At 37.8% G+C, this 23,473-nt stretch overlaps 1 protein-coding gene across 8 annotated transcripts in view; it reads left to right on the top strand.

Annotated features, from left to right (window-relative positions):
- Window positions 1–23,473, top strand: part of NRP1 (neuropilin 1) — a 183,511-nt gene that overhangs the window by 134,804 nt on the left and 25,234 nt on the right. For 5 of the 8 annotated variants that reach the window (XM_056800037.1, XM_007504762.3, XM_056800039.1 and 2 more), the window contains 4 exons: window positions 4,474–4,805; window positions 11,452–11,596; window positions 17,410–17,514; window positions 22,256–22,315. In XM_056800037.1, coding sequence (XP_056656015.1) covers window positions 4,474–4,805; window positions 11,452–11,596; window positions 17,410–17,514; window positions 22,256–22,315 — 642 coding nt within the window. The remainder of the gene's footprint in view (window positions 1–4,473; window positions 4,806–11,451; window positions 11,597–17,409; window positions 17,515–22,255; window positions 22,316–23,473) is intronic. The other 3 variants (XM_007504764.3, XM_056800041.1, XM_056800040.1) reach the window with 1 other exon arrangement.

Below are 23,473 nucleotides of genomic sequence, written 5' to 3' on the forward strand. Positions count from 1 at the left end.
GGAAAGAAGGGAAGAATGGAGGGAAGGAAGAATATGGCACAGAGGAAAGAGCATTGGACTAGATGTAAAGATTCTTGATTTCTATTCTATGCTCTACAACTTTATAAATGTGATCATGATCTAGTTACTCTTATCTTTCTGACTCCCAGCTTCTTGAACCCCCAAATAAGGATCTTGGACTTTCCCAACACTAATACTAAAACAATGTATCTCATTCTATGTAGATGATAGTTCATAAAATATTATTGTTAGCAGGATCACCTGTTCCAGTTAATTATGTTTTTTTTTTTCTCTCCAAATGGTAACATCTGGTCCCCATTACCAGCTAACCAGTGCCATTATAGAGTCTGGTTTTGAGTCAAGCAGGTGCAAACCACAGTGGCCAAAAATGTAACTTCTATTTTTAACATTGTTGTTTCACATACACCTGGAAAATAGTTTTATAAATGCTTGCCAATTTATTATTTGTTTATTTACTTATTTATTTATGGCAAATATAGAATTCTGGGGAATGACATTGAAAGGAAATAACTTAGACATATATGGGCATATGCAGATACTACTAGACATGTATTTACTAAAAAATTTCAGCAGTGTTTTACCTAAATCCCTAATAACCAGAGTTCTCAAAGATCTATGTATTTATGATAAATTATATACATAAGGCTTTCCTTCTGACAATACAATATCTTAAAGGACCTTCAGTCATTAAAAATGTTTAAATTATATTGCTCAGTTTCACAGCTAGACATTTAACAATCTTCTCACTTTCTATTTACTCAGATACCTTATTAACAAGAACCACCTATCCCCTAACAGTGAGAGACAGACAGACAGACAGACAGACAGAGGCAGAATGGTATACTATAGAGTAAGAACCAGCTTCTAACTCTGAAGGACCGGGGACCATATTTGACCTTTGATTCATAATGGTTACTAGGCAAGGTATTTCTCGGTTCTTCCCAGTAATTTTCTAAGACCATGAATTGCTTAACAATTCCAGATCTTCATTGGTAAAGGAACTTTGTCATGGGAAATTTCCTATATCAATGAGATTACAGATCTGAACCAAACCAAACAAAACAGAAAGTTTACTATTTTAGGTTGAAAAGAATTTAAGATGTCATAGAGCCATCCCTCCTTATCCTTCTGTACATCTATACTTTGGAATCCTCAGCAGTTCTGGTTTCAGGTTTCAGCTTCAACACATACTATCATGATTGTGGATGAATGGGTCACAACCTCTCTGTGCCTCAGTTTCCACATCTATATAAATCAGTGATCTCCAGGGCACCTTCCAACTCTTAATATAAGATACTATGACCACACTGGTTTTCAGTTCATTCATCCTTTAGATGGAAGAATCATGGCTTTACAACCTATCTCACAGAACTTGGATGGAGACAGAGCCATTGGATGAGTTAGGAGACTAATCCCAATAATTATTTGTATACTTTACAAAGTGAATTTGACATGAGAACCATTCCTTTGTGTGATGATTCTTCAAAATATCGAAGTATGTGTTCTCTGGAGTCCAATCTCAAATTATAAATGCTCATTTTTTCTCACAGTCAGTATGAAAATCAGCCAAATAGTTTTTTTGTTAAAGGAATGTCTTAAAGGGTTTCTTAGTTATTATTGGAAGGAGTCATACAAACACAATAGATAACAGCTTGGCTGTAGGCTATGAATATGCAGTTGGAGTAGAGACTCTGCACTATTAGCTATATGAACATATAAACTACATTAGCAAAATAGCATACATCTAGTAGAAGCTATGCTTTCCTTACAACATTCAAGTAAATTACATTTTTTTCCTAAATGGCAACATCTGATCCCCATTACCAGCTAAACATTGCCATTGTCAAGAGCTGGTTTTAAGACAAGCAGGTGTGACCACAGTGGCCAAAAATGTCACTGCTATTTTTAACACTGCATTTCACATTCAGTTCCTGATATATGTGTGTCCATTTATTATTTATTCATTCATTTATTTCTGTGTGCATGGGTGTATTTAAATCTTCATCAGGTTTAGTCCTGGGGTTCCAAATCCTAACCCAAGGGAGTAGGTATTTATTATTAAATTATAAAGGCAATTAAATCTAAAAATGAGATTTCAACTGAGGAAATGACAGATGTCTTTAGTTGTACTTACATTTAATTGTAAAGAAGTCTGATCATATCTAAGAATTCTTTACTGTCTCTGGTAACCTGAGACTAGTCAGAAGACATGTTGAATGCATGCAATCAACTTTGGGTGAAAAAAAGTCATCGTTTTGATTTTTTTGTTAATTTCTAAGGAAACAGTTAAGAAATTGATATAAAAAGATTTGTTAGTCTATTCAAAAATATAGCTTACATTTGCATAGTGCTTTAAGCTTTATAAACCCTTTTTATCTCAACAATCCTATGGAGTCAACAGGGTAAATACGGTTATCTCCATTTTGGAGATGCAAGAAGTCACTTGTTAGCTTTCTTAGGTAGAGACTTGACCAGAAAATTCTGAATAGTAGATCTCATTTTGAGAGATGTGTCAATGAATCAGTCAATATTTATTAAGCATCTGTTTTTTCCACTGCTGTAGTAGATGTTGACAAATTCACAAAGTGTAAAGACATAACCCCTTAAAAAGTCCTCAATCTAGCTGGGGAGGCAATACTCATACATACATAAACCAACTAGAGGAAAAAGTGTTCCCAATTAGTATGGCATGTTACTAAGTAAAATGGAAGGTAGAAAAGTGAAAGATCGATGTAGACTAGAGTTGTAGGAAAAGGTTTCATGGAGAAAGTGGGACTTGAAGGAAGAAAAGACAAGAATTTATGAAAAATGGATATAATGAAGGAGAGAAAGAAGCTATAGAGATGATGCTGAGGTTTCATGTCTGACAGACCTGAAAGATCAGATGTCAAGAATAGAAATTAGGTCTCATTTTATCCCCTTCATAGAATCCCCTCTTTCTTCCAGAGAGGAAGATCTTTGAGGGCAGGGACTGACTCATATTTCATTTTTTTGTGTGCCTAGCACAGTATCTTGCAACATGGTTAAGTAATTCAGGTCTGTTTGTTGAATTTAAATAAATTTGATAGTTGGAAAGCAAAGCTAATTTGACAGTGAAGATGAAGTTTATCAAAGCTTAGATATATCCTACAGGCGATTGAAAACATTGAATTAGAGGGCACATGTGAGAGATTTTAGGACAGCTAGGTGGTACATTGGATAGAGCGCAGGTCATTGAATCAGGAAGATCTGAGTTAAAATCTGCCTCAGGTATTAGCTATGTGACCTTGGGCAAGTCACTTTACCCTGTTGGCTTCAGTTTCCACACCTCTAAAATGAGCTGGAGAAGGAAATGACACACCACTCCAGTATCTGCCAAGCAAACCCCAAATTGGGTTATAAAGAGTTGGACACAACTGAAACAAGAAAAAGATTTTGGATTCCTCAGATAGATATTATGGAGTTTAATTGCTGGAATAATTGAAGTCACTAATAAAATATATAGGATGACAGAGCTTTGCAAGATACCAAGCATTTCAGAAAGAGTAATCAGAGATAATAGAACCAGAGAAAGATAATAATAATAATAACTTTCACTTACAAAGTACTTATAAGGTTTCAGGCACTGTGCTAAGTACTTTAAAAATAGCCTCTTCTTAGATTCTCACAACAGCCCTGGGAGATAAATGCTATTATTATCTCCATTTTAAGTTGAAAAAACTGAGAAAATTACTTGCCCAAGGTCACACAACTAGTAAATGTCTGAGACTGGATTTGAACTCAAGTCTTCCCAACTCCAGGTCCAGTGTACTATCCATTAAGTCACCTTGCTACAACAGAAAGGAAGAGAAGAAACAGGTTCAGGGAAAGAATGATCAGCAGCAGCTCATATAGCACTTTAATGTTTACAAAGTACTTTCTTTGTGACAACCCTGTAAATTATATTAACCAATTATTATATTATTAAGACTTATTAATATAATACTTATCATTAGTTATATATATAAATTTACATATTTAATTGAAAATTAAAACTATATTAACCAATTAACCAAATATTATTGGAATACCTCTCATTTACAAATAACAAAACCAAGACTCAAAGATGGTGGAGGTACAGGTAGGCAAAAATCAGTCTGATGCTCTAACCTCTGATCCACATAGCTGCCCATGCAGATGCTAAAGAAGTACCAACCACACTTTGAGAACTAGTATTTGAGAGAGAATGCTCAGCTACTGAACAAACTAAGCACAAACTGACCCTTTGTGCCTTAGAACTTTGACTATAAATAAAAAAGAATGAAGGGGGAGGGAAGCCTTCATTACTGGAGTTTATTCTTTGCGAGATGCCTTATTTTTCAGATTAAGGCTAAACATTCTAGACTTTTCTGCTAATGCCCTAGGTTCCTTCAGATGGTGTAGTTACACAGAAAATCATTTGACATTTTCTAATTATTTCCTTTCATTCCACAGATTACCCTTGCTCGGGAATGTTGGGGATGGTGTCTGGACTCATTTCAGACTCACAAATTACAGCCTCCAATCAAGGAGACAGAAACTGGATGCCTGAAAACATCCGCCTAGTCACAAGCCGCTCAGGTTGGGCGCTCCCATCTGCCCCTCACTCCTACACAAATGAGTGGCTCCAGATAGACCTAGGTGAGGAGAAAATCGTGAAGGGCATCATCATTCAGGGAGGGAAACACCGAGACAACAAGGTGTTCATGAAAAAATTCAAGATTGGATACAGTAACAATGGCTCCGACTGGAAAATGATTATGGATGAAAGCAAACGGAAGACTAAGGTGAGTGGACTGGAGGTGGCCATAGTCCCCCCACTGAATCAGTGAGCATTTATTAGCTACTGCTATGAGCCAGATACCATGCTGGGGGGTTATAAAGAAGAGCGAAGCTGTCCCTGTCCCTGTCCCTGTCCCTGTCCCCATCCCCATCCCCATCCCCATCCCCATCCCCGTCCCAAGGAGCTTCTATTTTGATGGGTGAGGTTACATATACATCTATGAGTGGATATAAAATACATATGAGGCAGATACAAATTCGCCTTATGGAAGGTAGCGCTGGCAGCCCGAGGGAACTCCCCCAGAAGGCGGGGCTTGACTTAATTATAGCCCGACCTTGATTACATAGATTGAAGGAAATCATGGTGTAAGAGGTAGAAGTGGGGAGGGAGAGCATGCCACCCAAAGGGCACCAGCTTTCAAAAGCAAAGGCAAAGAGATTAAAGGAAGGGAGAAGAGTAGAAGCCAAGTCCCTCCATCCTTGGTGAAATGAGAAGCTTCTTAGGATCCTTGCAGAATTGGGGAGTAAGGGTACTGCTAATGACGTTCCAGAGGTAAGGGTAGTGCTTCTGGGGCTGTTATGGGACACAGGGATAAAAAGGTAGCTTGACAGTCTGCCAGGTAAGGCTTTGTGATCCTGGACCTGGAATCTGAAAGACCTGAATTCAAATGTGATCCCAGATATTTACTAGTTCTGTAAGGCTAGGCAAGTCACTTTACTTTTCAGATTTCTCCTCTCTAAAATGGGGGAAATAATAGCTTTTACCTCACAGGGCTGTGGTGATGATAAAATAACCTTAAAGTGCTATATATAAATTCTCATCATTGTCATCACCTAGAGGATCTTTAATATAATTTACTTGTTTAGTATAGAAATGTTTGAAATACAGAAGGCTTCAAATGTGTCACTCTTGGTGATGACACTCATGGTTCAGTTAGCATTTATTAAGCACATACCATGCTCTAGGCCCCATTCTAAGTGCAAGAGACACAAAGGAAAATTGAAAACTAAAACTCTCCCTCCCCTCAAAACGTGAAAGAAAAAACAGGTACATAAAAATAGAAATACACCAGATACAGGGTAAATACAAGATGTTCCAAAAGTCTTAGTCCAGCTTTAAACTTTAATTAGTATATAATTTACCAAGCATTCACTCCACAAGGACTCTAAGATAAGGGAAAGTATTAGTATCCCATTTTACAGATGAAGTTGAGATTAACCAAGCTTAATTGTTAAAGCTAAGTCCCTTGATTCTGTAAAATACACTGTCTCTCCATAATAGTAAGAAAGGGGACTCTAGGTAAGACAAATACTGAAGCCAGCTCCAAGCAGCTTTTGAAAGCCAATTGTTAAATTTTTTCTCTGAGCATATTTATATTTCAGAAATTGGTAAATCTCCAAATCAGGACTTGAGTTATTGTTTTAGATATTGGCTGGATTTAAGAAAATGATATAGAAAATGTGAATATAGCAGATTAGATTTTAAAATGTCATGAGTACATTTTTCCACAGTTGGTTGTTAAACATTTACCAGCACACTGTTAGTTGTAGTACATATAATCCAAAATTCATTTTGCTGTATTGTGTGATTTTTAAAAATAAATGGGCCTGTCCAATTAATTAAGTTGGTTTCAGCTGGTATTCAAATTGGTTTGAATTTTCTAAACCAAGAGCTCTTAAAATCTGAGGGTCTATAAACTTGTTGCATTTTTAAATATTTTATTACTGTATTTCAATATAATTGTTTTCCTTTGTTAAGCCTATGTAACTAACCTATTTAAAGTAGTAATTCTTCTGAATAAGGGACCATTCATTTCATCAAACTGCCAAAGGAATCCATGAACAAAAAGGGTATCTAAAACTCCCCTAAACTTCTTAACAATTGAGAAACTGCTAAAGGGCAGGAGTACCATGTTTGGATAAGAATCAAAGGGCTAAGGGGATAAGGGACTTTAAAGATTATCAGAAATCACTCTATCATTTTTTACATGAAAAAGCCTAGACCCAGACAGTTGAAGTTACTTACCCAGAGTTGCCAAATTATTAGTAACATAGCTAGGACTCAAACCTCAAATCTTCTGACCCCCAATTATATCATGGATCCCTTTGGCAAAGCCTTCTCAGAATTGGGTTTTTTTTTTAAATAATTTAGGACACAGGGGCCTCTTTCTTCCACATTCTACTATCTCTCCTTCCTTCCAGAAAGATTTGTTTTTCCACAGTTAGTCTACAAAGGGAATAATCCTCATCTGTATAATCAAAAATTGAATTCATAAAACTGACTGAATGATTATATCCACTGGTATTTTTTGCCATGCAGTGCCCTTTTTAAATCAATAAAAGAGCTATCAAGAGACAACTTGTCCCTTGAAATCAAGAAAGTCCTCAATCTTCCCCCCAATAGCCCTCTCCTGCCCCACTATTTCTACCCAGCTTTGCCTATGTATGACCTATTCTCTAGAGAAAGAGAAATCATGGATCATTGTAAGGAACATTATCATCACACCAACCCTGAATGAGTGTGGGAATATGGTTTGATAAAGTGATGCAGGCCAAGTTGCTGGAGGCAGGAAACATAAACTCTACAATGCTTCCAACTCCCACTCATTCCAGATGTGTTGACTCTGTGGAGACAAGCCATGTCTCCCATGTGGGACTAGTTAATACATCAAGCCATCTACGCAGGGCTTATACTTTTTAAAATAGGGGAACACTCTCTTATCCCCATCACACATGCGTGCACACACACACACACACACACACATCCTCGATTTTTCTCCCTCTCCTCTCCATCCCTCTTTCCCTTTCCTCTCCCTTTTCCTTTCTTTCTCAATTTACCAATCTCTCCCTCTGATTCTGCCTCTCCTCTCACTCTCCCTTTCTTCCTCCATCCTTTCCTTCTTGAGCTCCCTCTCCTGTCTCCTCCCTCTTTCTCTTCCTTTCTATCTGCCTCTCCCTCCTGAATTCTTTCTTTTTTTCACATCCATCCTTTCCCCAAAAGTATCACAGAGCAGATTAAGTGCTTGACTTGTCAAGAGAAAGATGTCTTTTCAGTTCCCACTTAGACAACCTTAGGCAAGTCAGAGGACCTGGTTTTTAGATATCAGTTCCTGCTCTTGCCAAATGGATGGCATTATGTGAGTTCTTCATCTCTCTAAGAAGAAAGTCAGACTATGTGACCTTAGAAGGCTCTTCCAACTCTGAATCTATGACCTTAAGAGGTCGATTTAACCTCTTGGAGGCTCAGTCCCCTAAAATGGGAACAATCATACCTATAGCACTTAAGTTAAAGAATTTATGTAAGAATAGAGCAAAATAATGCCTCTAAAGCACTTTGGAAACTTCAAAGTACTTATAAATCAATTATTAGTTTTTGTTTTGAATTTTCACCAACAGAAAATAAACAAAAAATAAACATCAGGAAATAGCTTAAAACCAATCATTATTCACAGCCCTGTGAGTTGTGACTTCATTGCAAAGTGTGAATATGGTGTAAATCAACAACTTCACATAGCTGCTCTCGGAATAAAGTGTGTGTTGTTTTGACACGTTCTTCAACACCACAGTTCTAGAAGAGAGAGAGAAAAAAATCACCATATGCTTTTTATACCATGCATCATATGCTTCTTGAGCCTTTGTTATCTCATCCAGGCATTTGTAATCAAGTCTGAAGCTCTCAGCCTACACAGCAAATCGAGAGAAAGATTCATCAGGAGGGCTACTCACAGTTTTCATCTTTAACCAAAAAAAAAAAAAGAGAGAGAGAGAGAGATCTGTTGTTGTTGTTTTTTTTTTCTTAAACATGAGCTAGACCAGCATCATTATCTTCCTGTAACAGCCTGAAATGTAAAAAAAATCTAAGTTGTTTATATAGCGCCTTTCACAGTCATGCTGAAAATATCCTCCGACCAAAAGAAACTTCTCGCAAGAAAAAGAAATCCAGTAAATTTTCCTGTTTAGGAGGCTCTCCTTTACATTTTTATAAGGACAATGAAATGCCCTCAGTTTTTAAATATGAAAATGTGAGAGAAGCAGTAGAGAGTTAGGAGGAAAAGAGGGCTCGAGTTCATGAAATGAAGCATGCCCTTTCCCAGGGATTTAAAGCCCACCTAGCACACTCGTGTGTCCAGGAAGTCACTGTCCTTCGAGTAACCAGACTTTCCCAATGGATAGAATCGGGCCCCCTTTCCAAGAAAAGCCCACTTCCTTTGCTCAAAGGGCAGAACTCAAACTCCATTGCCAGATAGACCTGGGTCACCAAGGACAAAGATTCATCCTGATTCCATATGCCTCTTCCGCTCCACTCTTCATCAGTATTCAGCACCAATATCTTAGTAGTTCAGTTTTCATTGTTTCGTGCTTCTATTAAGACCATTATTAAGAGAAGAGTCTGGAATTCTGTAGATACGGACGTCTCCTCACATGCTTTGTTCCCAGGATCTTTGGAGTTATGTTAATGTACACAAAGCATGTCTAAGTAATAATGGAATCTTTGTGATAATTAGTGCCTTACTGACAACAAATTAATTAGACCCTAATAACAGTGAGAGTTAAAAGCTCATTACCTCTGAATTTTCCAGGGCCTTCTGAGGAATACAGGTCTATTACTACCATGCCCACTTTTCTGAAATGATGGGAAACTTGGAGGGTCCTCCGGTGCCCGGGCTATTGTTAGATTTCTGATAGCTCCTCTTGGCCAGCAAACGCCTTTCTGACTAGGTAGCCTGTCTGCTCATATAGACAGGCAGACAGAGAGAGCATTTACTAAATGCTCTCTCTATATGCCAAGCAGACAGAAAGACAGAGCACTTAGTAAATGCCTATGTCCTAGGTGCCAAGCACTGTGATAAGTGCTGGTAATTGCAAATGCAAGTAAGCAAAGCAGCCATTGCCCTCAAGAAGCTTGCATTTTAATGGAGTGAAACAACATATAAGGGGGAACTGGAGGGATGGAAGATGGGCAAAACATACATGCATGGCAGCATGATTGAGAGATGGCTAGGAAATAGAGGAAGCCTCATTCTGGGTAGAATACGGGGAAAGAGCTCACCTCTGAAACTAGAGTGCTTCCAAGGACAGAGGGCAAGATTCCTGGGAGGAGGTGAAGTTGATAGGCAGAGTGGAGGCAGCATGGCATGAAGATGGGTTATTTGTTATTGGAACCAACAACTATTTCCCTTTATGACTTGTCTGTTGAAATTCCTCTTGAATTCACACCATGTCCTCTCACCTGATGACCAGTTGTTTCATTTTGCTTATAATTTCTTGGTGAGATTTTTAAGATTTAGCACCTTATGGTGGCACTCTAGATTATCCCACTAGTGGCATGGGGGTAGGGGGGTGCTGACCCATGTTCTTAAGCTATCTTTTTTCAAATGTGCAGCTGGGGCAATTAGGTGGCTAGGTGGATTGAGAGCCAGGATTATATGTGGGAAGTCCTGGGTTCAAATGTGATCTCAGATACTTCCAAGCTTTGTGACCATGAGCAAGTCTTTTAATACCCAATGCCTAACCCTTACTTCTTTTCTTTCTTGGAACCAATACAGAGTATTGATTCTAATATGGAAGGTAAGAGGGTTTAAAAAAAATTTTTTTAAATAAAAATGTGCTGCTATATACGGTGGTTTTTGGACTGACCATTATTGCTTTCTGATAAATAGGATTTGGAACCTTTAAATCACATGCAAGCTCAGGATTTTTATATTTGATGAGATTGATTTTTGATGTGATCTTGGAGTCAGTCAACATCTTTGGTTCTTATTTCCCTTATTGGTCAAACAAGGAGGTTAAGCTAAAAATCCCTTGTAGCTTAAAAGCATTTTATTGTCATTTCCCCCAACTTTCCAGGGAGGATAGGGTGAAGGTGCTGACTCAGGAATACAAAGGATGTCTGTGTCCCAATCCATTATTTGACAAGGAAAATGTATCCAGTTGTCAGGAATCTACTTCAAAGGAAATTCAGATTCATGTTATGATTTCGCCATTCTTCATAACATGAATTTGAAAATGTTGCCAGTTGGGTCACTTACTACTTTCCCAGAGCCGAGGAAATCTTTTATCTCCAAATGGCTGAAGTGGGCTGGCATTTCCTAAATAAATACCCTTTTTCAATGAGTAGGCAGTTCTTAAACAAATAGCAATTTTCTTAGATAAAATTGACCCTCCTGGAATGTAATTTTCATCTCTTTGAGAAGACTAGATTTTATCTGACTGGGACCCCACTCCTTGGAGAGAATCAAACAGCCATATTTAGTTAAATTGTGCAGTTTATGATAAGCTTGTAAAAGTGGCAAGTTCTTATTCTCAATTATTTTCCTACATACTCAGAGCCCTTCACTCCCTTCAAGAAGTGCTAGCTACACATCCGAGAATCACTTAAAAACTTCCCTCATTAAATCTTTAGTTTCTGACATTGAAGGCTACTGTTTCTGAAAAATGTTTTCACTTGTCATCAAAGGTTTAACTACCCATTTGTTCCCTCCTTATTTAAGAAAGAAACGATACCTGTACACTCAGTGAGAAAATATAGCCTACTTCTTAGCCCAAATGCCAGAGCCCTAAGATGGAAGGGGCTTCGAGAGGGGCAGGGAGGCAAGTTCTTTGCTAATAAGGAGCACTATCCTAATAAATCACCTTTTTCACACTCCACAGTCCTTTGAGGGTAACAACAACTATGATACACCTGAGCTTCGAACTTTTACTCCTCTGACCACCCGATTCATCAGGATCTACCCGGAGAGAGCAACTCATGGAGGACTAGGGCTAAGAATGGAGCTGCTGGGTTGTGAAGTGGAAGGTAATTAATTATAATTTTCAGAGCCAGTTCTAGCTGGTTGGCTTGGTTTTTCCTCTTAAAGTGTGTGTGTTCTCACTGGTGCTCATACTGATAACTACCTGTTTTTCATCAGGTAGTAAAGGTCCTTCCATGTTTTTGTAAAAACCATTTCTGTACAAAGTTCTAGGAAGGCAACTCATTCACCAGAACACTGCCAGAATTATATACTATTATAATTATGACAATGGAATTATATGGAAGTGGTGGGAGAAATTCCATTAATCCTCCCAAGTGTATTGTAACTAACTGCCTTGGCAAACATTTTTCTCTAGGTAATCTTTATCCATTTAATTTTCAGAAATAGTTTCTCCCACCCACCCCAAATGGATATTTAAACCTATCATTAGGTTACTTTCAGATCCAAACTCCCCACTGCTTTTCAAATATTTCATGGCTATATAATAGTTATCTGTGCCATAAATTATCTGATGCTACTTAAAAAAAAAGAAAGAAAGAAAGAAAATTCAAGGAGAGTTTCCAAGAAACCCAGAAAGATTTATGTGAACTGATACAGAATCAGGGGAGCAGAACAATGGCAGCAATCTACATATTAACAAAGACAAACACTTTAAAAAATTTGAACACTCTAAGCCATAGATTAATTATCTTCAAGTCCAGAGAAGTCATGATGAAACATGATGTCCACTTCCTGCTAGGATGATTTTGGGCTCAGATTGCAGATTGAGGCATTTTATGGACATAGCTTCTGTGGGAATTTGTTTTGCTTGACTATACATATTTTTTAACAGTGGTTTTAGATTTCTTACTTTCTCATTGAGGTAAGAGGAAGGGAGGTATGAGGGAGAAAATGGGCAGATCATTCAAAAATTTTTTAAATTTAAATTTTTTAGGAAACAGAGCTTCATTTTAACTCAGCACAGATCCTTGCACATAATAGGTGCCTCAAAAATGTTTATTGACTGATAGATTGATAATAAAGTGACTCTTCTGTTGACAAAGCAAATGATTAAACTGGAACACTTATTGTGTATGAGGCATTGTCTTGAAAACATCAAGCACTGTTTATATGATATTTTGCTCTCAAGTTGCTTACAGTCTAATTGGCTATGTAGAGAAATATTTAGGAGTTAATTTGGAGAAGTCAAAGTGAACTGTGAGCTCAGCATGAGTTCATAGTGTGACAGCACTCAAAAAAGCTAATCCAAGATTAAGCAATCTTGGACTACATTAACAGAAGCAGAATGTTCAGAACACACAGGTGATTTTTCAGTTGTACTCTGCCCTAGTTTTACCACAAATAGAATACTGTATTTAGCTCCAGATTAGGAAAAGCATTGGCTAGTTAGAGTGTGTCCAGGAGAGAGTAACCAGAATGGCAATGATGGGGAAGGGAATAAAAAGTCATAGCACATGAGAATTGGTTAAAGATAATGAACATGTTTAGCCTGGATAAAGGCATCCTTAAGGGATCCATCATGATGGTCTTTGATAGTTAAAGGACTGTCATGTGGAAGAGAGATTAGACTTGTTCTGTCTGTCCCCAGAGAAGAGAACTAAAAAAAGAGGTAGAAGTTATAGAGAAACATGTTTTAGGTCAACATTGAAGAGAATTCCCTAACAATTTGTACTATGTAGAAATAGAATACAATGTCCTAGGATGCAATGGTTCTCTTATCACTGGAAGTCTTTGCATAGAGACTGAATTAGGATTAGGTTTAGTCAGTGAATTATCAATGAATGATCAGTGACTGGGAATGTTGTCAAGGTAATTTTGGGTCAAGTGTGGTAACTTCTCAGGTCTTTTCCAGCCCTGCATTTCTATGGTTCTCATGGAGCCATTTATGTGAAGGCACTTTGTATTTTTATAAAGATGCCCTCAGAGCAGTAGGTAGCACAAGAGACAGAGTACCAGTCCTGGGGTTGGGAAATCCTGGGTTCAAATTTGACCTCAGAATTTCCCAGCTGTGTGAGCTTAAGCAAGTCACAACCCCAGTTGCCCACCCCTACTGTTCTTCTGTCATAGAATCAATACTTAGTATCAATTCTAAGACAGAAGGTAAGGGTTTATAAAAACAGATGATCTGTATATTTCAGTTTTCATTATTGTCATTTGGGAGTGTCAGTAAGGCCAAGCAGAGTTAAAATACTGTCTATGTAATAATGTCTAACTCCATTTTTAAAATGTAATTATATTTAATAAACATAAGTATCTCTTCCACATTGCAACTTTTCCCATTGCAATTTCAATATATTGCAGGTCAGCATAAGAAATAAAATGAGAATCTGGGGAAATTTTGTGGAAACTACAGGTGACACATAAAGGCAGCGTACAACACAGAAAGAGTTTAGAAATTCAGAAATGCATAAAATATATGTATAGTATTATCTAACATTAACATATTTTGTCTTTTAATACCTCAAATATACACTATTTCTTTTTAAAAGTTAAAATATTAATTTTTATATTTATTTTATATTTTTAATTTTTTCACAGTATTTCTACTTAATATTGACCTACACTGACCCAAATTTTACAATAAGGTAGTGTAAATACTTTATAAAAGAAAAAGAAATGATTTCAGACTTCTCTGGTATGAAGGGAGGGCCAAAAATATTTATAAGGATTTTCCAGATAGTGGGGGCACCTTACCCCTAACCCTCAAGATGTGGAAGGGACACCTATACAATGGTTTATGATGAAAATGTTGCTAAGTAGAATGATGGCTTCTTGCGGTGTAAGTATTGATTTGATTCATTGTATATAACTTTATATAACTTTATACCCATGTACATTCTCACCACAAAGTAGCCTTAAGACTGACCAATTCATGAACTCAAAAGTTTAATTCAAGATTTACTTAGGAAAATGACTGTTGTTAGTTTATTTCTATTTATTATAAGTATTGCCAACATGTCAGTAACCAAACATTAAACTATTAAACCTATACTCATACTATTCCTGAGGAATGCCTTTTAAAAAAATACCTCTTTCTTTTGGTTTCCAAAAGTATTTGGGCCTTGAGCTAATCAAATATAATTACATTCCTGGGCAAATTAAACACCATAAAAATATACATGTGCTTAGTTCAATCAATTCACTACTACTGAATAATTCATGGCAACTTTTCTATGGATTTATTTAAAACAAGCCCATTATCTCCCTCCTTAACATTGTAGCTATGTTTCTATATTCACAGCATCACCCCCAGGCCACTGTATTATCTTAATGCTCTCAAAACAGATCTCAGTTAACCATGTCTCAGGGATTTTAGTTGGAATACCGGTTGTGTAGGTTTGAGAACTTGCTAGGAACAAACAAAATGGACTGAGGGCAGACTCAGTCACCCAAAGTAGTGAGGGCTGGAGTCCATTGGAGAAGAAGTTAGTTTACAGTACTATAACTAATTCTGTCCCTAATTCTGGAAAGAAAAGCTGGCTTGATGAGTGGGATGAATGCAATGGATGGAAAGACTAAACTGAGTGGCAGCTTTCCATGAAATAGATAAGAGAATTTGCTCATGTAATTTGCCCTCAAATATTCAAGAACTCATAAAACTAAGGAACTCGTCTTAGAGCTTCAATTTCCCTATTTATAAAATGGGGAAGATGGACTAGATGGCTCCTAAAGTCCTTTCTGGGAGTCTCTAATACTATGAAATATATACACATGTATGTATATGCATTGTATGTCTATACTTATAAGCATAGCTATTATACACTGCATATAGATGATATTCATATATACAGATATAGATACAAAGAAGAAAACTCAAATCTGTTATCATATGAAGTCTTCCCTAATGCCTACCTTCCTCTTCTCTAATACCCACCTCATGCTGCCTCTGACATTCAAGTGAAGATAATATTCCCCTGCTCACATTTCTCCCTGCTCTGTGTCTAAATCTCCTCTTTTCTTCTTCCTTGTAACAGGGCTATTTTGGTTCATATCATAGGTCCCCTATTAGATTGTAAGCTTTTTGTAGCCAGAGATTATATTTATTTCATCTTTATGCATAGGATCTTCCACATAGTAGGCACCAAAAATCAGACACTCAGACTGCTGTGCACCCTAGAGATTATTTAACACATCTTACTTATTTTATGGATGAGGAAACTGAGACTTGAAAAGATCAAGTTATTTGTCCATGACAACTCAAACCCAACTTACTAAATGGCTATTCAACTTCCCCATATAAATTAGTGGATTTTCTTATAAATCAGTCCATAAGCATTTGTTGAGCACTAGGTATGTGTTAGTAATACAAAGGAGAAAAGAGTAATTGAACTTTGGCCCCAATCTAGAAGGACTTAAATCTTTGAAAGAAAATCAAGTTCAGGCAAAGGAAGCAATAAAGGAATGGTCTATGATAGCATTTAGTCAGGTAGCACATTTGTTTCATTTTCCACATTTTTCCAATGGAGTCTTGATAGGACCAAGGGAGGTGCTCTCTCTCCTCTTTGAGCCTTCATGACAACAAGGATATTGTGATAAATTGGGGAGAAGGACAAAAAAAGAGTCTAAAGTTCTTAATGACAGCAGTTCTAACACAGTAGGACAGCATTATGGACATCCAAGTCTATCAAGAGTTTGCCCTGGTTGATTATATTGACTCAATGATACCCCAGGGAAGAGCATGGAGTGGAATGAACTTGCCTATTATGAAATCATGAGTGAAGCAGTAAATAGTATATGCATTATCTGCATTTTTACCTAGCATAGTGCCTTGCACATACTGAAAGCTCCACAAATGTTGGTAGAATGTTGAGTGAGTGGACTGTCGATGTGTATGTTTGGAGATTGGAGGAAGCTGGAGCTTAGCTACATTTGTCATAACTCTGCAGAGCACTTAATCACAATAACAAACAGTGTCAGATTTTTATTGGGAAGGCAGCAGTTACCAGAACATTTCCACTGGCCAGAAGCTGTGAGTGAACAGATCCCCTCCCCACCCCCCTTGGCTACAGCTTGTCTGGCTTTCAAACTTCAATAGAAATGTACAATATCTCAAGTCTTGTAAAATGAAATGTAATACTGAAAACTGTAAAATATTAAACAGACTGGAAAAATGAGTAACAGGCTGGGGGGGGGGAAGAATGTGCTGAACTAAATTTAAAGGAATTTTTGATTAATGTTAGCTACCTTTCAACTGCAAACTCAAAGATATGGGGATACCTACCAACCATGGAATGCAGTTCTATGGAAATTAACAAAAATTGATGCCAAGTTACCTTGAGACAATGCCTCTCACAAACCTGCTCCAAATAGAAAAAATTATTACCAAGTATGTGGAAAAGCTTTCTTAGAGAAAAACTTAATAAACTTTTAGAGGAAAAATAGAATTAAGTAGCAGAATGGGGAAGCCATTTGGGAAAAGGGAAGCTATGCTAAGATTTGAATAAATTTATAAAATGTTAATTATGCAAATGTAGTCATGACAAGTATGTTTCTCCAGAACCTCAAAAATTAAAAGAAAGGGAAAAATCAGTTAAAATATGTCTCATTGATGTTCTTAATCCCTTAGTTTGAATACCTAGTGAAAACCCAAGCTTCTGCAATAAAAAAGATGTCTTTAGAGGATGTAATTGATCAAATTTGGGTTTGCTAACTCATTAAAAGAATAAATCAGATATCCAGACTAAGCATTCCATGATGCCTTCAAAGAAAGCACCTAAAAGAAAAAACAAGATAATGTGTCTTACCTTTATCAGCATAGATTGGAGATTTTTTCCCCCAGTATTGGCAAGTTGTACTGTTATAGGCTGAAGAACACATTTTAGTTATGGTGGATCATAACCCTTGGGTCTTATTTCAGTACCTACAGCTGGACCAACCACTCCTAATGGGAATCCAGTGGATGAATGTGATGATGACCAGGCCAACTGTCACAGTGGAACAGGTGATGACTTCCAACTGACAGGTGCAGAAACCATCTTCATTTCATTGCAACATCATTTTTGCTCATATCATGGTCATCTCCAACTAATATTTAAAATTCCATAGCAGAAGAGCATTATAACTTCACTGATGATGACAAATTTTATCAGAAATTTTATATTATGTTACTTAAGACATCTTTACCTTTCAGGAAAAAAGATGCTAAAATATCTTATATGCCAATTTATATGTAACATATTAACTCAGTATTTCACCTAACTGTCAGATTTTATATCCACCCATAAGTGACATGGCAAATACTGTACTTTAGTATTTCATCCAACAATAAATATGAGAGGGGGGAAGGGGGAAAGGGAGAGAGAGAGAGAGAGAGAGAGAGAGAGAGAGAGAGAGAGAGAGAGAGAGAGAGAGAGAGAGGGAGAGAGAGAGAGAGAGAGAGAGAGAGAGAGAGAGAGAGAGAGAGAGAGAGAGAGAGAGAGAGAGAGAGAGAGAGAGAGAGAGAGAGAGAGAGAGAGAGGGAGAGAGAGAGAGAGAGTTAGTGAGAGAGTTCTGTCTAGTTGGAACAGCAGAGGAAATATTAGTCAAGTGGGAAAATGTGATTACAGTATTTAGAAGTTGGACAAAGCACAAGGATTTTCACCCTATTGTTACAAAAGATACCATGGGACCTTTAATTCTACCCAGGTCATAATGAAGCTTCTCATATCATCTGAATTTCATTTGGAGAATCCCAAATCTCAGAGATTAAATATTAGTGTTTATAATAAGGTTTGCATCTTTACACAGCAGGGAAACAGAAAGTTGACATAATTAATTTCCATTGGCTATGTTAAAGGTGTGAGGGAAGTCAGAATGGCTCCATATATTGGCTAAACTGTTTTTATAAGATTTCAAAGTATATTTCCCAAAATACCTTACTAATGACTGCATAATCTCTCCCTCTGTATTTTTCACTAATAAATCTCTAAGCAAGAATCCCAAATCAGAAGATAGGATGAGGGAAGAAGGGGAAAGGGAAATATAGAGAGGATAGGGAAGTTCAAAAAAACTCCATTGAGTAGTGTTACCACCCTCCTAATTTCCAGGCTAGTCATTTTTTGATCATGCTGTTAATGAAATCTATATTACTATTTTCCTTCATTTTAAACTGTTTACTGTTACCTAAGTCTATAACTGCAGAAAAATGTTTTATTGATGTTACTGATATCCCATAGAAAACCCTAGAGTAGATGCAAAAGCAGAGTACCATTTATACAAGCAGCTCTTTCTGAGCCTATCCATAATTTCCCACAAACATTATGCCCTAGATGCTAAGTTTTTGGTGAAGTATAGCCTATATCCATATTGAAATTCCTCATGAAAAGAGCTGACTACAGCAATCATTGTACATCCCTGTCCTAAACCAGCTCTTTTCTTTATAACCCACTAAAGTAGGCAGTTGGTATTGATTAGAAACAAAGCTTCAGTTTTACTGCTGATATCAGAATAACTAACCTCCTTGCTTTCACGTTCATTCATGACTGAACCAATTGAAACCAAAGCCTTTGAATAAAATTGGGCAAGTATGTTAGCCCGGAGCAAATCGTGTATGGCATACAGTTGCAAATCAGCAAAAATAAGACATTTGTAGAGGAAACACTGACAACGCTTTAACTATTCAAGAGCAGTTGTATGATCAATAGTGGTCTAAATTACCCCTTCTAGAAAGAGATATATAAATGCACTTGGTATTTTTTTGAGTCCAAGTAGAGGCCAAATGTTGCTTTCACTAATAATTGTTACAAGTCTCAAGGAATTTCTAAGTATATTCATGAAAATAGTAAGAGTCTGGACACAAGAAAGTGTCTAGGGTATGGACACTGCTTTGCTGGATGCAGGAGGAGGGATATAAGAAAGTACTTTTGCCACAGGCATCAAAGGCTTCCTTTATGCCCACCTTCCAAGTGTATTGTTAATTTACTAAACTGAGATAAAGTTATTATTTTAAAACATCTTTTGTTTTATTAAACTGCCCTCTCTCCCTTTCTGGAAAAATATTTGCTGAGACATAAATGTTCACCAAGAGTAATAATATTATCCAATCCATGTAACTTCCCCTGCCATCGTCCCTCTAACCTACACAAGTCCTGTGTCTAGACTCATCCTGCCCCTTCTTCTTAACCCCTTCCAACAGGACTTTCACTGTGGTGCCTCATAATTTCACGAAGCCAAATCAAACCCTTCTTGCTCTGATACTGATTGGCGGGAACATAGAAATTAGGTTCTATTCATCCTAATCCATTCATTAATGCTCTCATTAGAGTTTTGAAAGTTATTTTACACAGCTGAGGTTGATTTCATTTCTGCTCCTGTCATGACTTATTTGTATGGGGTTGAGAGGACAAGTATTATAGCAGAGTGCCCACTCCTTAAGGAATACATTGAGTTCCAGGTGAATTTATAAGAAATGCATGCAAATGAGGACAATTCTGCTCTTTCATACATGCTTGCCAAGGTGAAATTCACCCCAGAAGTAACTCATTTGCAAATGCCTTTGGAGTCATTAGATAATACAATTGACTTCAAAGGCACCAGGAGTCTGATTTTTTACTTTGGAGCTCTGTATCTCTCTGAAAGCAGAATTTGGCTCCCAACCTACAGCATGCGTGTAAAACTGATAATGCATATCAGTTTTTTAAAGTGAATTTTCACCTTGAATCTTTATTCCAAAGGGCCACGGGTAACATAATGCTAATGTTCCCTGGACTACCTCCAATTCTGCCATTATAGACTCACCTCCTTAACCCATAATACATATAATTCTTTCTTTCCAGAGCCTGCCTCATTGAGGCTTTGTTCATGGGTGACCACACATCCAGCAGGTTTACTGGGGGAGAGTGTATCGAGACTTGTTACTGCTGCTGATTATCTCAGAGATCTTAAGAACATTCCAAGGGCAGCATTGCCTGCCTCTGATTCACACTCGGGATGTGTAGCATGTGCCCCATGCTTTTCTGCTCCATGTGTAAATGGAATATCAGTGGGAACTCCAAGCACAGGACTAGGGCCCAGCTGGAGCTGGAGGGTATTGTCATCATCAGCTGTAACAACCACTAACATTTATTGAGTACTTACTATGTGCCGGGCACATAAGGCAAGAGATCTTCCCTAATTCATAATAACTTCTATCTTCTAGCTGGACTCCTGCCTGTCCTATTTCATTTATTCCTAAACTCCTTCTCCAAGCACACACTCTCCAGCACTCTCTCACTCTCTCTCTCTCTCTCTCTCTCTCTCACTTTCTCTCCCTCTCTCTCTTTCTCTCTCTCTCTCTCTCTTTCCTTCTCTGTCTGTCTCTGTCTCTCTGTCTCTCTTTCTCTGTCTCTCTGTCTCTGTCTCTGTCTCTGTCTCTCTCTCTCTCTCTCTCTCTCTCTCACATACACACACACACACACACACACACAGAGCTTATCTAATACTTTGCATTGGAGATGGCAAGTGAATTAGCTTGGCTGACAAGCACACTAATATAGGAAATATTGTTCTTGAATATTCAAGCAGTATGTATTAAATAAAATACTACTCAATTGTAAGGGTAGTGAGAATACATGAGTGTGAGGAAAAAAAGGAAAAGGAATACAAGAACTAAAGAAACAATAGAGGAGTGAAAGACTTAGTCTGCTAAGTCTTTGGTCTTTGTTTAATATTGATTAAAGGATTTGCTTAGAGCTTCTTTTTCACTTTTATATAGTTCTATTTCTAAGGACTCAAAGATTTCTCTTCCTCTTTCCTTGTAACCAATCAGTTTGAGATGAACTGGGCATAAACCTTAGCCTTAGAAAAAATAATTTCATCACTGGAAAGGAGAGGCTATGGCAGCTAACAATAACCTTCTGATTTTGAAAACAAGGCAAAGAGTTCATTCTGATCATATAGCTAAAATATTTGGAGATCAGTTTCAAGTAATGTCCTCTAGACCAAGTTCATTTCCAAATTACCAGAGACCTCCAAAAATGAATACTCTCTATGATGTGCTGCTCCTAAAATTGATATCTTATATGGATTTCAAGCTAGATAGTCCTTTAACAAAATCTCACATGTTTCTAGGTTTTATAAAAATCTGTTAGGAAAGTTAGTTGTTGATATTTTCATTAATCACTTTTATGCCTGTAGCAATTTAAATTTTACAAAGTATTTTCCTCACAAAAACCCTATCAATTAATATTACCCTCATTTTGTTAGGGAGGAAACTGAGGTTCAGTCAATCAATAAGTATTAAGTTTTCAGGCATTCTGCTAAGCAGTGAAGATACAAAGAGTGATGAAATTGTCCCTGCCTGCAAGTTTACATGGTAATAGCTCAGAAAGATGTGTGACTCTCCCACAGTCATACATGTAGTAAATGTTGTAACCAAGATTCCAACCCAGGTCCTTGGGACTCCCCCAGCCCATTGATTTGTTTGTTTGTGTTTGTTTTCAGTAACCCACAGTGACATCTAGTTCCTCTGACCTTTTTGCGAATGCTGAAATTCAGCAAGCTAAGTGAAGAACATTAGGTTTTAAATAAACTATAGGGATGTGTGTGCCAGCATATGCATGCAAAATAGAGTCAGAGAGTAGGACAGAAATAAGGAGACAGAGGCTAAAACAGAGAGACAAAGACAGAGCTATACCAAAAGCTATAGGTATAGTGTGTAGATGCTTACAATGCGTGCATTTAAATATATCATCTTTCTAATGTAATGTGCCCTCTGTTCATCTCCTCCTTTGTGTTCTCTGTTCCAGGTGGTACCACTATCCTGACCACAGAAAAGCCCACAGTAATAGACAGCACAATGCAGTCAGGTACAGCATTCTGTGTTTGTTTGTCCTAAGCATGGCAGGAATCATGGGCAGGAATTCGTCGTTCATTCATTTTTCAGTTGTGTCTGACTCTTCCTGACCCATTTGGAGATTTCTTGGCAAAAATACGAGACTTGTTTGCCATGTCCTTCTCTGGCTCATTTTATAGATGAGAAAACTGAGGCAAAGAGGGTGAAGTGACTTGCCCAGAGTCACCCAGTTAGTGTCTGAGACCAGATTTGAACTCAGGAAGATGAGTCTTCCTGACTCTAGGCTCAACATGAGAGGCTCTCTCCCCTCTGCTCCACTTAGCTGCCTCTGCTCTCCAGTCCTCCAGCAGCATCTGGTTTCCGAGTGCCATACTGTAGATGTATTTTTTACTCCTTCCATCCACATGTATATGCATCAGGGACTGAGATTTCCTTGCCCATGAGCCATTGCCAAATGGTGACAATCCCAGCTCTCCACCAAAGGAACGGAATAACATACTTTGTTTAAACGCCGCACATCTAGGACATGGACTGTGTTTGCAAACTGTGGGGAGAGGAAGCCTCGCAGGCAGCGGCAGCAGCAGCCTGACTGTTTATTTTCCTCTCAATACTGCAAAAACCAAGACAGGCGAAGTTTGTCAGTTTTGCCTGCCACAGAGTTGGCAGTCTTACAGTACTGTTTCCAGTGGGCCAGTGGGCGGGCCACAAAAAACGGGGCACAGGAAACCGCTGCTCTAAATGTGTGCAGGAAAGAAAGTCCTCCGGGGAGCCCTGGGGCAGCACCTCCTCATTCTTGTATTAATAGAAAAGCTAATGACTTCCAAAGTCTTTCAGTGGCCATTTATCAGAGCTTAACCACACTTTGGGGTGATGGCCTCTTTTTTTTTTCCTTTAAGTATTTTGAGCAGTTCTTCCTCACAGACACACACCAAAGGGAAAACAATCGGTATGGGCAAAAGCAGCAGTTTTTAAATACTTTCGAGTTAATCATTATGGTAAGGTGAATAGGTCAGTTTTTCAGTTTCTCCCATTTCCTTTATTAAAGCACAATCATCCATGGCCATCACAGTAATTTATTAATGGGGCATGTGGTGTATATCAATGTTTCCTCAACAGTCTGACACCATCCAGCCAACTGAAAGCAGAAAGGATTGGCCTAATTAGTATGCTT

This window comes from Monodelphis domestica, chromosome 5 (genome assembly GCF_027887165.1).
Source record: "Monodelphis domestica isolate mMonDom1 chromosome 5, mMonDom1.pri, whole genome shotgun sequence".
Taxonomy (NCBI): Eukaryota; Metazoa; Chordata; class Mammalia; order Didelphimorphia; family Didelphidae; genus Monodelphis; species Monodelphis domestica.